Source organism: Rhinichthys klamathensis, unplaced genomic scaffold, assembly GCF_029890125.1.
Source record: "Rhinichthys klamathensis goyatoka isolate OS25496 unplaced genomic scaffold, OSU_Roscu_1.1 h1tg000183l_1, whole genome shotgun sequence".
Taxonomy (NCBI): domain Eukaryota; kingdom Metazoa; phylum Chordata; class Actinopteri; order Cypriniformes; family Leuciscidae; genus Rhinichthys; species Rhinichthys klamathensis.
In genome coordinates this window covers 1,654,330-1,670,000 of record NW_026606711.1, presented here as the reverse complement: position 1 = coordinate 1,670,000, position 15,671 = coordinate 1,654,330, and the positions used below count along the sequence as shown (strand labels likewise).

Genomic DNA, 15,671 nt, shown 5'->3' with positions numbered 1-15,671 from the left:
CCGAACCGAACACGCCCCGCCCCCTGCGGCCCCGCCCAGCCCCGGCTCATTGCACCTCATGTGTTATGTGTACACAACGAATACAGGGCTGTTGCCTAACCACCATTAACCACATATAATCGCAATAAGCTCAGTGTTTTGTTACTTTTGATAATAAGCAAGGTGTAATCTTTCAAATTATGTCTATTTGATCACGAAATGCAAACAATAAATGCCGTTTTGGCGCTCTTAGATGTGGCGTGACAGATATCACTGTATGCATGCGGCAGCGCGATCATCTCTTCCTCAGTTACAGAATAAACATGAATGGACACCCGAAGGTATGTTGAAAGATACAGTATACTTACTGAAAGGCATCATAACTCGTGTAAACACTCAATCAGTGTTTCAACAGCGGAAATACGTCAATAAAACGCTTAGTTTTTCACATAGCTTTATATTTACCTCAGGCAAGTCATTCAGTGTCCACAGCTTGCTGGTTTGCTAACTCTTTCACTAAATAAATGCTATATATTAGCCTATATATTATATTTTACTTAACCTGTTTATGATATCTTGATTATTTAATGTATGTTTAAAATAGTTGTCATGAAAATAACAGCAACTGTGTAAATTATTATATAACAATAACAAATTAGAGTAAAAACATGTTAATGCAAAAATTGCCTTATGTGCAGTTTACATGTTTTCATACAATTTGTTATTTGAGTGTTGATTATTATTATATCATTTAGGCTAAAAGTCTAGGCTCTGTTGTTAAGCTTTAATGTTATAGTAATGTGCAAGTAAGGGCTGTAGTTTACAGCTTTAGCAGATAATTTTGTTATCCTTGAGAAACGTTTACTTGTAATTGAATTAATTTAAAGACAAGGACACAATTTGTTCATTAAAGCACTGTTTAATAAAAAATAAAAGCAATTTTAGCTTTCTAAACCCCCCCACCCCACCGAAATTAACCGAACCGAACCGAACCGAGACCTCAAAACCGTGGGACGAACCGAACCGTCAGGTTTGTGTATCGTTACACCCCTACTATCTATCTATCTATCTATCTATCTATCTATCTATCTATCTATCTATCTATCTATCTATCTATCTATCTATCTATCTATCTATCTATCTATCTATCTATCTATCTATCTATCTATCTATCTATCTATCTATCTATCTATCTATCTCTGTATCTATCTCATCTATCTATCTATCTCTGTATCTCTGTATTTCTCTATCTCTCTATCTATCTATCTATCTCTGTATCTATCTATCTATCTATCTATCTATCTATCTATCTATCTATCTATCTATCTATCTATCTATCTATCTATCTATCTATCTATCTATCTATCTATCTATCTATCTATCTATCTATCTCTCTATCTATCTATCTATCTATCTATCTATCTATCTATCTATCTATCTATCTATCTCTGTATCTATCTCATCTATCTATCTATCTATCTCTGTATCTCTGTATTTCTCTATCTCTCTATCTATCTATCTATCTATCTATCTCTGTATCTATCTATCTATCTATCTATCTATCTATCTATCTATCTATCTATCTATCTATCTATCTATCTATCTATCTATCTATCTATCTCTGTATCTCTGTATCTATCTATCTATCTCTGTATCTATCTATCTATCTCTGTATCTATCTATCTATCTATCTATCTCTGTATCTATCTATCTATCTATCTATCTATCTATCTATCTATCTATCTATCTATCTATCTATCTATCTATCTATCTATCTATCTATCTATCTATCTATCTATCTATCTATCTATCTATCTATCTATCTATAGTTGATATTGTTAATAAGATTTTATAATATTTGATATAATCCTTTTAAATAATTTACCTTAAAAATAAAAGTATGAAGTAAATTTTATTAGTATAGAGTAAAATGAATTTATACTTACATAATTTTAAAACTGTATAAAACTTCTCCTGTAAAAAATGTTTAAGGCTATTTTTAATTTTATATTTTTTTATATTTTTTATTTATTTAAAAAAAATATATAATATTAATAATTATAATTGTATTACATTTAATATGTAAAAAATGGTGCGGATGGTACAGAAATGACACTTCAGCTTTGAAACGTTTTATCCAATAATTGCAAACAACTGGAACATCTATGGAAATTCATTGTAAAAAGTTGCGGAGCCCTAGTCTTAACACAACACCTTTTAAATATTCCCTCTCCGTTTAAAGGACCCCTATTATGGATTTTTGAAAATGACCTTTCATGTAGTGTGTAACATTAAGTGAATGAAAACATCCTGCAATGTTTTAAATCTGAAAGTGCACCGTATATTAAGTTATTGTCTTTTAAAAGTAAGAGTCGACTCCGAGTCAATGAAATTAATTGTTTTTCAAACGAGTCATAAGCCGTTTCGTTGTGACGTCAGGACGAAACATTAGTGTATTGCCCGCCCACGTATTGCATGCGCAGACACCGGGGAAAACTTGAACCTCAAACCGGCAGCTGATTCCTGTGGACACTGGACAGCATCATGTCGAGAAGACCCTGTGCTCTACAATGTGAAGGTAAAGCCAGTTTTTTTTCACTGCCCAAGGACGAGCATGTGAAGAATCAGTGGTTAAAATTAGGGATGCACCGAATATTCGGCCACCGAAAATTTTGTCTCGGCCGAAAGACTTGAAATGTTGTGATGCCGCAAACAGAAACCGCGACCTGCACGTGCTTGTCTGAAGCAACATGTCTGCGGTGTGGACGTATTTCATTATATCTGAACCCGCGAGGAGATTTGTTTATACTTTCGCCTGCCTCCACAGACAGCGCGCGCACCTCTCCAAACGGTCGAGGCGTTTATACTTGACGCGCTCGCCGTTGTACTATTCTTTGAAAGGACAGGGGACGACTCAAGTAAAAACCCAGTAAACCCTGAGATTATTACTTGTGACATTACAAAAAAATATGTATATGGGAATATGCATGTATACAACTAAATTACAGGGCTGCCAACTCTCACGCATTCACCGTGAGACTCACGCTTTTGAGCCAATTCTCACGCTCTCACGCCACACCCCCGATTTCTCACGCTGAAGTGTCAACCCGGTCGGTCAAATGCCTGAAAGATAAGTTTATCTATAGATCTACCAGTTGAGCCATTCGTGATCGACTAGTTTTACCGCAAATTAGTTAAAATATCCTGTAATCTATAGCGAGTGAGCGTGCATGCGAGACAGATGTGTTGAGCTCCTAACTGCGCACGACGGCAGAGAGGTGATGAAGCGAGCTTGCGTGTCTTTCGCAACACAACCCAGTGGACAGTTACACTGTATTGAGACAGTTGAGAAATAATAATATTTTTTACAGTTTTCAACAATAATTGTCATTGTTAAACCCTTGCTCTTATTATATTTCTGATTTCTCAGTTTTGTCATTATTTGAGCAAATAATTTATTTTATATGTTTTGAGACAGTTTGTTTTAAGAAGTTTTAAAGAGTTAGTAAAAGAGTAAAGTTAAAGTTAAAACTTTTTTATTTAAGTAGGCATCTATTTTTTATTAAGTAGGCCTATTTATTTTGTATTAATACATAACCTTACTGTATTCATTCATAATGTATCATTATTGCGTGACATTTGTGTCAATAATCGTCAAGCACAGGGGACTTCGCGTAGTGGGAGGGGCCCCCCAAATCAAATTCTGCTTAGGGCCCCCAAAAGGCTCGGACCGGCTCTGGAGACCAGACAGACAGTGTGAGTTTTTTGTGACAATTGTGAGGGAAATACACAATGTATTCCCATAAACTGTGTAGTCAGCCGTTCTCCCTCCCATCTGCACCGTGTGAATTGTGAACGCAGGCAGGTCAGTGAGTTACAGGGCGCTCCTTGTCTCCATCCAGTTTAGGCTGGTAATAGGCCTGTTATATAGTTTATATAGAATTAAGTTAGCAATAGCAGAGTTGTTTGTTTTGCAGCACTGAGCAGTTATTTTACATAACTTTATCATAAAAACAGTACAAAAGCATTTCCAGATGACAAATATGGACATGCCTAGTAGTTAATGTTAATTATTGTTTTCTAAGAACAGAATGTCAATTAAAATGTTAAATGTAAAATTAAATGTAATGTAAATCTCCCAAGAAATTCTGTACAGATACCAAATACCTTGACAATCAATATATATTTAATACACTTCTGCTAATGCAAGGATTTTGTGTTTGCACCAAGCCACGCCCCTCAATAAGCCCCTCCCCCATAACCCAAGCCCCGCCCCCCAAAATCTCACTCTAAGCTGAACTCAAAAGTTGGCAGCCCTGAAATTAACACTCTCTTAAATATTTTCTAATTTCACTAAACATATTTCATTAAGTTTCGTGTACATTTGTATTAAACATGGACCTTTGTTCATTAAAAAGGCTTTTTATGCTATTGTATGCTCATTTTTTAAAATGTAAGCATCTCATTTAGACGTGCAAACTGGGTGCTGCCGGTGTGATGAGAAGTTCGTGCTCGTCTTTGTTTTTATGAGAGAAGAACATTTAATTGTAAAACCTTTCTGCAGGCCAGTAGATTATTATTTAATGTACACATGAGTGGGGTCAAGTTCAACATTTTAGTTATTTATTTTAATTTAATTTTATACTGTGCATTGTTGCAATGTGCTAAATAAATATTTGCATAATTTGTAATTGATTTATTCTTTGAAATTTGTATATTAATTTATGCAATTGCAATGCCTTGATTTTAGTAAAGTTTGTACACAGTCATAGCCATTAATGCAATGGTACTAATAATTGGCATGATTTCTTTCGGTGTTTCGGTTTTCGGCCTTGGTTTCCTCTGTTTCGGTTTTCGGTTTCGGACAAGAATTTTCATTTCGGTGCATCCCTAGTTAAAATTCATCTTTACCACGATATCACAGCAGTATAATCCTAAATTTTTGCCGTGTTCCCTTTATTTTACTGACGACTGCTTCTCAAATCTCGGAGTTCAATGCAGGATTCACAAACCGCTTGCTCTTGAAAGATGGTGTTCAAAATACTCAGTTTTGAGTTTGATATTGTGTATGTCTCCTGCTAACTGGCTAACTCATGTTATTACTGTCTTACTGAAATACTTCTGCTGATCAGCTGTGGGACATTATTACCTAAAACTGTGTCTATTAATGCAGATTGTCTGTCGTTCTCACTACTTTGAGGAAATATTTGTTTTACCAACGTTTATATTACATCAGATCATTCACTCTAGAGCTAATGTACATTGCATACATGCACTGTATGATACAGTTTCCACGTATTCACTGCAATATATTAGAAACATACTCAAATAAGCGGTTTGTTGATGGACATGCACTTGTTCATGCTGATGGTGAGGAATTACAGTTGCAATATCTTATAATGTACCTCAAACTGCCTGAGTAGTGTATCACTGTGAAACGTCCTTGCGATGGAGGTTCGGGTTGAAGAACTAAAAATACAAAGCTGGTGTGCAGATCCCAAACACCCAAATTGGGCTCAGGTGCAGGACAACTAAGTGAAATAAACAAAATAAAGTAGTGTGAAGTCCGCACACTGAAAAGTACTGCTCCAAAAGAATTTCTTAAAAGCAACGTTTCGACCCTCAGGTCTTCATCAGGCACAACGGGTTGAAGAACTAACATTAGCTCTTCCAGTGTTTCATCATCGGACTCGCACTTGCATTAATATGGTCAAATCGACCTCATTGTTGGTTACTGTGTTTCGTTTACAGTGTAGGAAGCCTCAGGACAAGCAGAGCTGACGTTGTTATGGCAATGGGCGTTTTTGTTTTCGACGCGCTGTACACGGTAGGCCAATCACAACAGACTGAGCTGTCTGGCCAATCAGAGCAGAGGAGCTCGCGGAACGGAGGGATTTAGAGGGATTGATTCATTTGATGAGTCGTTTGAGAATCATTGAAAATGTGATGATGTGCAAATGTATATTATGTGGAAATAATTTTTTTTTTTACCTTTGATGCTTGTAAACATGTTGTAGGAGACTCCACAACAGCATTAGGACACTTTAAAATAGCATAATAGGGGCCCTTTTAATAAACCATTTCTTGTTGTTTTCAGGTGGTATTTTGCCATGATATCGGTGTCCGGTGCTTTTTCCGTCACTTTCTCCGTAATCTTCGCTTACATCGCAGACGTTACGGATGTGCACGAGAGGAGTACGGCATATGGACTTGTAAGCGGCTCATTTATTAAATACTAAATGCATTCAGGAAATATGAGTAATACGACTGGCCAAATCAGTGAAGCTAATTTAGGATATTTCTATTCCCAAACTTCTACATGACCTGGATTCAGTGTCCTTGACCCAGCTGTATGGACGGAGTTACTTACATTCCTCTTTGCCTGTTTAATGGTTCCAGGTTTCTGCGACGTTTGCAGCGAGTCTGGTCACCAGCCCGGCCATCGGTGCGTACCTCTCGGCCAGTTACGGCGATAATCTGGTGGTGCTGTTGGCGACCCTCATTGCTCTGGCCGACATCTGCTTCATACTGCTGGCCGTCCCAGAGTCGCTGCCCGACAAGATGAGGCTCAACACCTGGGGAGCGCCAATAACCTGGGAACAGGCCGACCCGATTGCTGTAAGGATTTACAGGATATGTTCATCAAATTGTCAAATATTATTTCTTTCTTTGGATCTGATTGCATCTCAGATTGGCACCCATGTTAAGGCTTTTTGGTAAAACTTAAGAATAAGGTTTCATTTGTTAACATTAGGCAAGTGCATTAGTTAACAGGAACTAACAATGAAAAATACTTCTAAAGCATGTAATAATCTTAAAGGGACAGTTCACCCCAAAATTCTGTCATCATTTATTCACCCTCATGTTGTTCCAAACTTGAATGAGTTTCTTTCTTCTGCTGAACACAAAGGAAGATATTTTGAAGAATGTTGGGAACCAGACAGTTGATGGCACCCATTTTTTTCCTACTATGGAAGTCATTGGCTACAGTCAAGCTTGATTACAAACATTCTTTAAAATATCTTCTTTTGTGTTCAACAGAAGAACAAAACTCATACAAGTTTTTTCATTTTAGGGTAAACTATCATTTTAATGTTAATTTTAACATTTACCAATACATTATTAAAATCAAAATTTGTATCTGTTAATTATATTTCATGGAGTTGAGCTAACGTGATGAATAGTTATATTTCTATGAACTAATTTAATAAATACTGTAATAAATATAGTTAATGCATTACTATAAGGACCTTATTGTAAAGTCTTAGCTTAAATCCTGATATAAAAAACCTTGTGTTTACCGAGATACTGGACGATTTATTGATGATGTTTGTGTTTTTCACAGTCTTTGCGGAAAGTTGGACAGGACACAACCGTTCTTCTCATTTGTATAACAGTATTTCTGTCCTATCTGCCCGAGGCGGGTCAATACTCCAGCTTTTTCCTCTACTTGCGTCAGGTAAGGATTCTTGGGTTTATAATGAACAAATGTGACGAATCTATATTTAATGTTCCCATATTAAACCAGCTGTCTGCTTCCATTAAACTTTAATTAGCAGCTCATCCTGCAGGGCGGTTTATGCAACAACTGAGTGCTTGTTTTCACTGTCCGCTATTGTTCAACACTCCCATGATTCATTTGCTCGGAGGGTGTTGCACTTATTACTGGAAGTGTTTTAGCGGCAACACGCTTCAAATTAAGTAAACAAGCAAAAGTAGGATCAGTAAACAAAAACACTATCATACTGCTCATACTGTCTGTGCAATATGCAAATTTGTGCATGCATGAAGACCAAACACTTTTGCCAATATATAGCACCCTTGCTGAATAAATGTATTAATTTCTTCCAAAAAAACCCCCTACTGAACCCACACTCGTATATGATAACTGGACTTCACTTGCTTAATTAAATATGCAATGCAACGAGGTCATGTGACAAGAATGTAGCACAGATTTTGTTGCGTTGCGTTCTATAGATTTCTATTTCACATACTTATCAGGTTCCCTAGGAAGCTCCAGGTTTATGTGGATTGTTAGTGGCATCCTGTCTGGCTGTTCAGTTCAGTTCAATGACGGCTCATTACTGGACATAACAGAGTTAATTCGATTCAGGCCCAGTGGTGCAGACTGATAGCAATGTGGCTCTTTCTCTGTGTCTCTCAGGTCATTAACTTCTCGCCCAAAACGATCGCTGTGTTCATCGGCGTGGTGGGAATCCTCTCCATCCTGGCGCAGGTATTTAATTGAGGCAATATTCTTCGCTCTGCCTTATTACTTCTGTCGTTGAGCTGGAAACGCATCTTGGGAAAGTGGCTCTCACAAACGCTTTCTAATTGAATTGAATTCCTTTAAAAGTTCAACAGTAAATGTAATGAAATATAGGCAGAGCTGTAATGAGCAGATAGCACTGCACTAGCTGGTTTATTTAAGTGCTGATGTTTTATTTTTAGCAACCGAGGTGGATTCTAGCAGCTTTGCTTCACATCTTTTGTAATTCAATACAATGTAGCAATGAAAACGATGAAGTTTCAGTCCAATAATAACAGCCCTGCATCTGGGGGAACAAATCTGCTGATTTGTGTAAAATGGCCTACTCTTGATGATGCGGAGTAAAAAACAAAAATCGATCACGTTTTTCAACCAAAAATAAGAATATAGATTTTTCATATTATATGTACAGCTTTAATGCACTTATCAAAATGACAAAAGCAGTGAAGTATCAAAACTTTTGGTTTTAATGACAAGTATTCAAAATGTATCATTAAACAGTATAAATGTGTAAACGTATCATTAAACAATCTGCAAAGGAGTGGAAAAATGTTCAAACACTCAGTTTATACAGTTTATATATAAATAAGCTTTTTTTTTTTGCACAAAAGCTGCAATTTTCTGACACTGTCTGGATGTAGTAAAACACCCAAAGATAAAGCAGAAAACATGCATTTTCTTCTGTCACTGGCCATTATTCTAACCTTGAAATCAGGCTGTTGAAATGCACATAATGTATTGTATTTTTTGAATCAGCACCCCAAAATTAGTAAGAAACAAGTATTGGATTTAATTCAGCAAATATGATGCAGGACGGTGTAATTATGATTCCCTTGTGTTTCCCGACAGACGCTTTTTCTTACTTTATTAATGAGGACCATCGGGAATAAGAACACAGTTCTTCTGGGTCTGGGTTTCCAGATTCTCCAGCTGGCCTGGTACGGTTTAGGGTCTGAGCCGTGGTGAGTTATAGTCTATCTAGATCAAGATAAATGACCTGCTTATGCAAACGTTACTTGAAGGGGTCATATAATGCCATTTTTGTACAAGCTAATATGATTCTTTAGGGTCTAAATTAAAAGTTTGTAATATACTTTAATTAAAAATTCTCATTAGTATTGTAAGAAAACACTTATTTTACCTGGTCAAAAACAGCTCTGTTTTCAGCACGCCGTTTCAGTGCATATGACTTTAAATGATCATGAGCTTTGCTGACTCCGCCTCTCTGTTCTATGCGTACACGTTTGTAACACAATACCATAACGTGTTGTTCATTATAAACGTGGGATTATGAATTATATGGAGAACGTCGTACATAGAAAACATGCAGTAATGTACCCTGAGTGTAAACCTTAGACTCATTCATCGTGAAGCGATTTGCAAAGATATAAATATTAATATAAAGTTTAATAAAACGTTACACTCACTTCAGTTCTTCTAGAGGTTCAGCAGGAACACGAATATCTGGTACCGATTCTTTATTCATGAGCAGCTGCTTAGCAAAACCTGCTTTATACTGACCCTCGTTTATAAAGCAGTCTGCTGAGAAATGATTCGGCAAACATATGCATTGACGTTGGTCGTGGGGAATATTCCCTTCGAAAACAAACTCAGCCACTGCGTCTTCAGCGGTTCGGATTTAGGAACATTAAAATGACTGTGTTCGTTATTACACCCGAGAACAGAACACCACAATCGCTTAGACGCCATTCTGCTCATAGACAGTGCTCCAGCATATCAACAATGACCGCGCCGGTCCGCGCGGACTATGATTGACAGCTCTCACGAGCGAGGGCGGGTCTGTGTTGAAACGCGCCTATCAATCAACAATCGTGGGAGGGGCTTCCGAGCGTGTGACGTCACACGGTCGAACGGCTCGATTTGAGGCAGGGGAAAACATATAAGGAGATTAAAACAAAACCACTGGATGGATTTTTATCATTATATGATGGTTGTGTACAGGCACTGCCAACACACATTTCAGTACAATCAACTTAAAAAAGTGCATGTACCATTATATGACCCCTTTAACAGATGTCTGGTTTAAGAAGAGTGAGTCACGTGATGTTATTTTTTGTTGTCATTTAGGATGATGTGGGCGGCCGGTGCGGTGGCAGCCATGTCCAGCATAACGTTCCCTGCAGTGAGCGCTTTAGTGTCACGCAGTGCAGATCCAGATAAACAGGGTAAAGTCTTACATGCAAACTTTCACATTTTCAAAACTTTTGAGGGACTGAGGAAACACTTTTTCTTTAAAGGGGACCTATTGTGGCCTTTTTCAAAGTCTTGATTTTGTTTTTGGGCTCTACTAGAATAGTTTTTCTTGCTTGAATGTTCAAAAACACCTTATTTTTCTCATATTCTCCATTGTTGCAGCTCGTCTCTTCCCAGTCTGTCAGTAACGCTCTGTTTAGTTCCTGTCTCTATGAAGCTCCTCCTTCTGAAAAGCACACTGTGCTCTGATTGGTCGACTGTATCAGTGTGTTGTGATTGGTCAAGCGCTTTGAGTGTGTTTGGGAAATGTCCCGCCTCTTAGCATAACCACCAGTTTCAACACACTAGTGTTGTCAAAAATATCGATATTTCGATAAATATCGATACTGAAATATCTGAACGGTACCAATACTAATTCCCCGAAGTATCGATACTCAGGCGCGTTGACAAACACCACACGTGGCGCACTCGTCTCATTCGCTCTGGTTAAATAGCAAAAGTGAAGTGAATGGAAAGATGGCGAGGGCGGCGCCCCCGCGACCGGCTTTGGTTGATTGATAAAGAACACCGCGAGCGGGCATGTCGGAGAATAGCGCGGACACGCGTAAAAAACACACCGCGAGCGAGCATGTCGGAGTCGGAGAATAGCGTGGACACGCGCTACACGCCGCGAGCGGGCATGTCGGAGAATAGCTCGGACACGCGAGCGGCCTGCGGGCACCCAACAGATTGTTTGACTATCAATAATCCCTCACATCACTCATTTTTTTTACATTATTGTATAGGTGAAAACAGACTTAAGGAACAGGCTCCAGTGGTAGGCTATTTAGCAGCATATGCTCAGCATCAGGGGTGTTTGTTGTTTGGACAGACCTGCCCCCACTGCTAAAAGGAAACACTGTAACTGTCCTCAAGGAAACACTGTAACTCTTCTCATTTGAACTTTTCTGAAACATTAACCAAGATGGCCTAGTATTGTTGTTGATAAGAGTCTGTATTGTCTCGTTTTAATTCTTAAAGTTAACATAATCTGACTGAGGAATCTTAGACAAGAAAATATTGTAAATGTGGTCAAATTTAAATTAACTGGTGCCTATTTAACTTTATTCAAAAATTATTTGTTAATTCTGCAATTTTCCTTCATTAGCGATTATCATCAATTTGATTACACAGATATGAATTAAACTAAACAGCTATCTCTGAATTCAATAATGACATGCCTTTAACTGAAAATTGAATGTTTAATCTTATTATTATACATTACTGACTCTCTATCCTCCAATTTGATACTGTTAAGTGCTTTTTTGTTACAGTATATTTTAATCTTTGATAACAGTAGGTAATAAAAATACATCATGTTAGCTCTGGTCCAATTAAAAAATATAAACAAATAGAACTCAGGACATTTTTGTTCGTGTAAAATATACCTCATTGTCATGTTCTAGACTTGTTATATTTAGCTTTAAATTAAAAAAATACCCCCTTAATATTGTGGCAGCCTTTTCTCCGTGGTATCGAAAATGGTATCGAATATCGATATTTTTAAAAGGTATCGTATCGAAGTTAGAAATTCTAGTATCGTGACAACACTACAACACACTACTAACTAACTCAACCAGGCCCCGCCCCTTTATTCTACGTATGAATTGTTTAAATGACGAATATTGTGACGTGTTTGTTCCAGGAAGAAACTCAAGACTACAATGGAGGCGTTTCAGGGAGTTCAGAAACACTGACACTGATATAGAGAAGAATTTTGTGCTTTGGACCTTTTTCATGCTCAAACTGCAACATTACACACTAAAGACAGTTGAGAAAGCGCAATAGGACCCCATTATAGAGTCACATTTTCATTTCTTGTTGGGTTTTGACAATCTCAGCCATCAAGAGCTTATACTGTAAATATAAGCTGTGTGTTTTATTATCTTAGGTCTGGTTCAGGGCATGATAACAGGAATCCGGGGTCTCTGTAACGGACTGGGTCCTGCGCTGTATGGCTTTGTTTTCTTCCTCTTTAACGTCGAGCTGAGTGGGATCACCACCATCCAACCCGACTTTGCCATCCCCGCGCAGGCCCCCATAGAGGTACACGCTCCGTTCAAACACCTTCACACTCACTCTGTCTGTTTTACAGGAAGAGTTTGGAATTGATTCATTAATTCATTTGCATCATCACTCAAAAGCAGTCATGGCATTTTAAATGCTTAAAATGTTTCTTGTTTTAATGTAAGTATTGAATCTATTTAGGTACAATGATTTTGTTTTAAATTATTATATATATATATATATATATATATATATTAGTGCTGTCAAACGATTAAAATATGTAATCGCGATTAATCGCATTAATGTCATAGTTAACTCGCGATTAATCGCACATTTTTATCTATTCTAAATGTCTCTTGATTTCTTTTTGTCCCATTACTTTTTTCTCATTTTAATACTCTTATCAACATGGAAAAGTGGATCGGCTTGCTTTGTGCAAATGTTTTTTTATTGAAAACAACACTGGCATATACTGTGTTCAATTTCACACTAACATTCTCACTTGGAGCAAATAATCTCTCACACAATCTGACACTGTCCATCAATAAAAGGGTGAAAGAAATACTGACGAGGTCCTGATATTGACGAGGGGGCGGAGAATTCGCATCAGCTGTGTGTGTGTGTGTGTGTGTGTGTATGTATGTGTGTGCGTGCTTTGCCATCAAGTGGTATTTCAGACTGGACGTGCTGCGATGATGATAGCTCAGTTCACAACGACAACACACAGATCACTTTGGTCTCGTCAATGGAACCATTTGGCAACTTTTTAAAAGGAAACTTTCAATTCAGAATCTTATTGGCATCCATTTCGGCGTCTCGCGCTCGTCATCCACTCAAAACGTAACGTTAACCTACTATTTGGCCGGCTCGCAGACCCAAACAAGTGTGTGCGGCGTGCCTGTTGTTTTGTTTCCAGTCTAGCTAGATCCGCTTGCGCTTTGGTCGACGAAGCAACAAAACGTCCTCGCGCGGCGCAAGCCATTGAAATTAATGGGTTTCATAGCGCAGCGCAAGCCGCGTCCTGTTGCAAAAGCATGTGAAAAAAACTACAAAGTTTGCTAGGCCAAAAAGGCCGTTAATCGCGCGATAAAAAAAATTGACGGCGTTAAAATGGGTTTGCGTTAACGCCGTTAATAACGCATTTAACTGACAGCCCTAATATATATATATATATACATTAGGGCCGGGACTTTAACGCGTTAATTAAGATTAATTAATTACACACTTTAACGCGTTAATTAATTACACAAAAAATTATTTTTAATCGCACTTATTTTTGCACCGCGGAACGTTTCTCACTGGATGAGTTTCGGCGGACCGATTATACTGGCGCACCAACTAGCGTTCATGATGAAGAAGCTGACGAGATCGCTTTGGTTGGCCGGTGGCTGGGAAATGTTGTTACAAAAAACGAACGGATGGACGCGTCGATAAGAGCAATTGTTGTGTGCAAGCTATGCAACAAGGAATTCGCAATTGCTATTAGTGTAGTGTAGCGATATGCTATTTTGTTGCAATATGCTATTGCTACACTTAATGGCAAAAATTGCACTGGTCTGCTGGACTTGGTTGAACAAAAATAAACAATATTTTGTTGCTTAAGCTTATGTATTCAGTCATTATTCAATGGTATACTAAAAATCCATGTGAAAAAAATTACTTCTCACAGTTCTCAGGTCAAATATTTATGCGATTAAAATGCGATTAATTTCGATTAATTAATTACAAAGCCTCTAATTAATTAGATTAATTTTTTTAATCGAGTCCCGGCCCTAATAAACATACATAACACTCATTAGCTGATAGATCATAGATGGCATCATCTACCATATTACCTCCTCTAATGTTGATTTCTTTTCACATTTTTTGCGTAGAAGACATTGATCCCTGGTCCTCCTTTCCTCCTGGGCGCCTGCACGGTAGTGGTGGCGTTTATAGTCGCTCTCTTCATACCGGACCAACCGTCGCCACCAGCAACTCCCTGCCCAACCAGTAAGAGCAGCGCGAGTCTGGCCGGAGCCCACACCAACACGCCGCTGCCGGGGAGCGACGAGGACTTCGAACCGCTGCTGGAGGACAGCAATGTGTGACTGTGACTCTCAACCCAAATCATGTTTGGGAAAAAGAAAAAAGAAAAAAAATCGCAAACCCTCCACATGTCCAGCGACTAAAGTTTGGGAGCGAGCTGTATTTATTTAGTGTGTTTAATCAGATTTTTGTTGTTTTGAGGAAACGGTTATTGGTTCTGAACTCAGAGGCTTTTTTATTGACCATTTTTACAGTGTTTAACAGTCAGTGTACAAATGTATCAACACTAAGGGCTCGATCAGTAGGATTGGATGCGCTGTGGTGGAGTTTGGACGTTGGGTTTGTTGGATTCTTCTGGAGTTTGAATGCAAAGCTCTTTATGTATATAGATATTTGGGCAACGTGCAGCAAAGGTTATTGTTTATGGAGCTTGTGGTGACTTGAAGCTTATTGTAACTCTCGTAAGATTGAAGAAACTCTGGATGAATTTCATGAAAACAGGGTCATTGCGACTGACTAGTGGTGGGCAATATGACCAAAATCCTAGTTTATGATAACGATATAGTCATTTTTGTTATTTTATTTCATTTTTGTTATTAAAAATAAGAACAAAGCAGCAAATTACAAACAATAGGACAAATACAATACAAACTAAACAAATATTTTTTTCAGGTACAATAGGTTTATTGAACAGAAATTGAACAATCAGACGTAAAAATAATACACTGTATGAATTAAATATAAATGTATTATTATTAAAGCGACAAAAGTTATTCAGTCAATAGCAGTAAGATATTTTCTCTTTTGTTTGTTTAACATTAAGGATACAAAGATTAGCAGGTTTATTAGGCTGCTGTCTCTTTAAGATGAAACGCATGGATCCATTATACTGATACACCCAACTGTTTACTTTCACTTGAGACATTACTGGCTGTGTTTACATGAATACTCCACAGTTGTGTGTGTATTCGACCATTCAAGTGCAATAAGACATGAAAGAGAACCGAATACACGATCATATGCTGAGAGACGCTGCTTTCCGTGCCCTCAAGCACCGCATTGAGTCCTTTTCGCAGATTATTGCGCTTTATATCATGTTTTAACATCAAGCACGTCCCGAATTCGCGATCGCCTC

General features: G+C 37.9%; 1 protein-coding gene across 1 annotated transcript in view; it reads left to right on the top strand.

Annotated features, from left to right (window-relative positions):
* mfsd14ba (major facilitator superfamily domain containing 14Ba) overlaps positions 1-15,230 on the top strand; it is a 29,585-nt gene extending 14,355 nt beyond the window's left edge. Inside the window, exons 5-12 of the mRNA XM_056261578.1 lie at positions 6,077-6,191; positions 6,379-6,597; positions 7,325-7,438; positions 8,144-8,215; positions 9,098-9,210; positions 10,337-10,434; positions 12,393-12,547; positions 14,383-15,230. Coding sequence (XP_056117553.1) covers positions 6,077-6,191; positions 6,379-6,597; positions 7,325-7,438; positions 8,144-8,215; positions 9,098-9,210; positions 10,337-10,434; positions 12,393-12,547; positions 14,383-14,598 — 1,102 coding nt within the window. The 3' untranslated portion in view covers positions 14,599-15,230. The remainder of the gene's footprint in view (positions 1-6,076; positions 6,192-6,378; positions 6,598-7,324; positions 7,439-8,143; positions 8,216-9,097; positions 9,211-10,336; positions 10,435-12,392; positions 12,548-14,382) is intronic.
* The last annotated feature ends 441 nt before the right edge of the window (positions 15,231-15,671 follow it).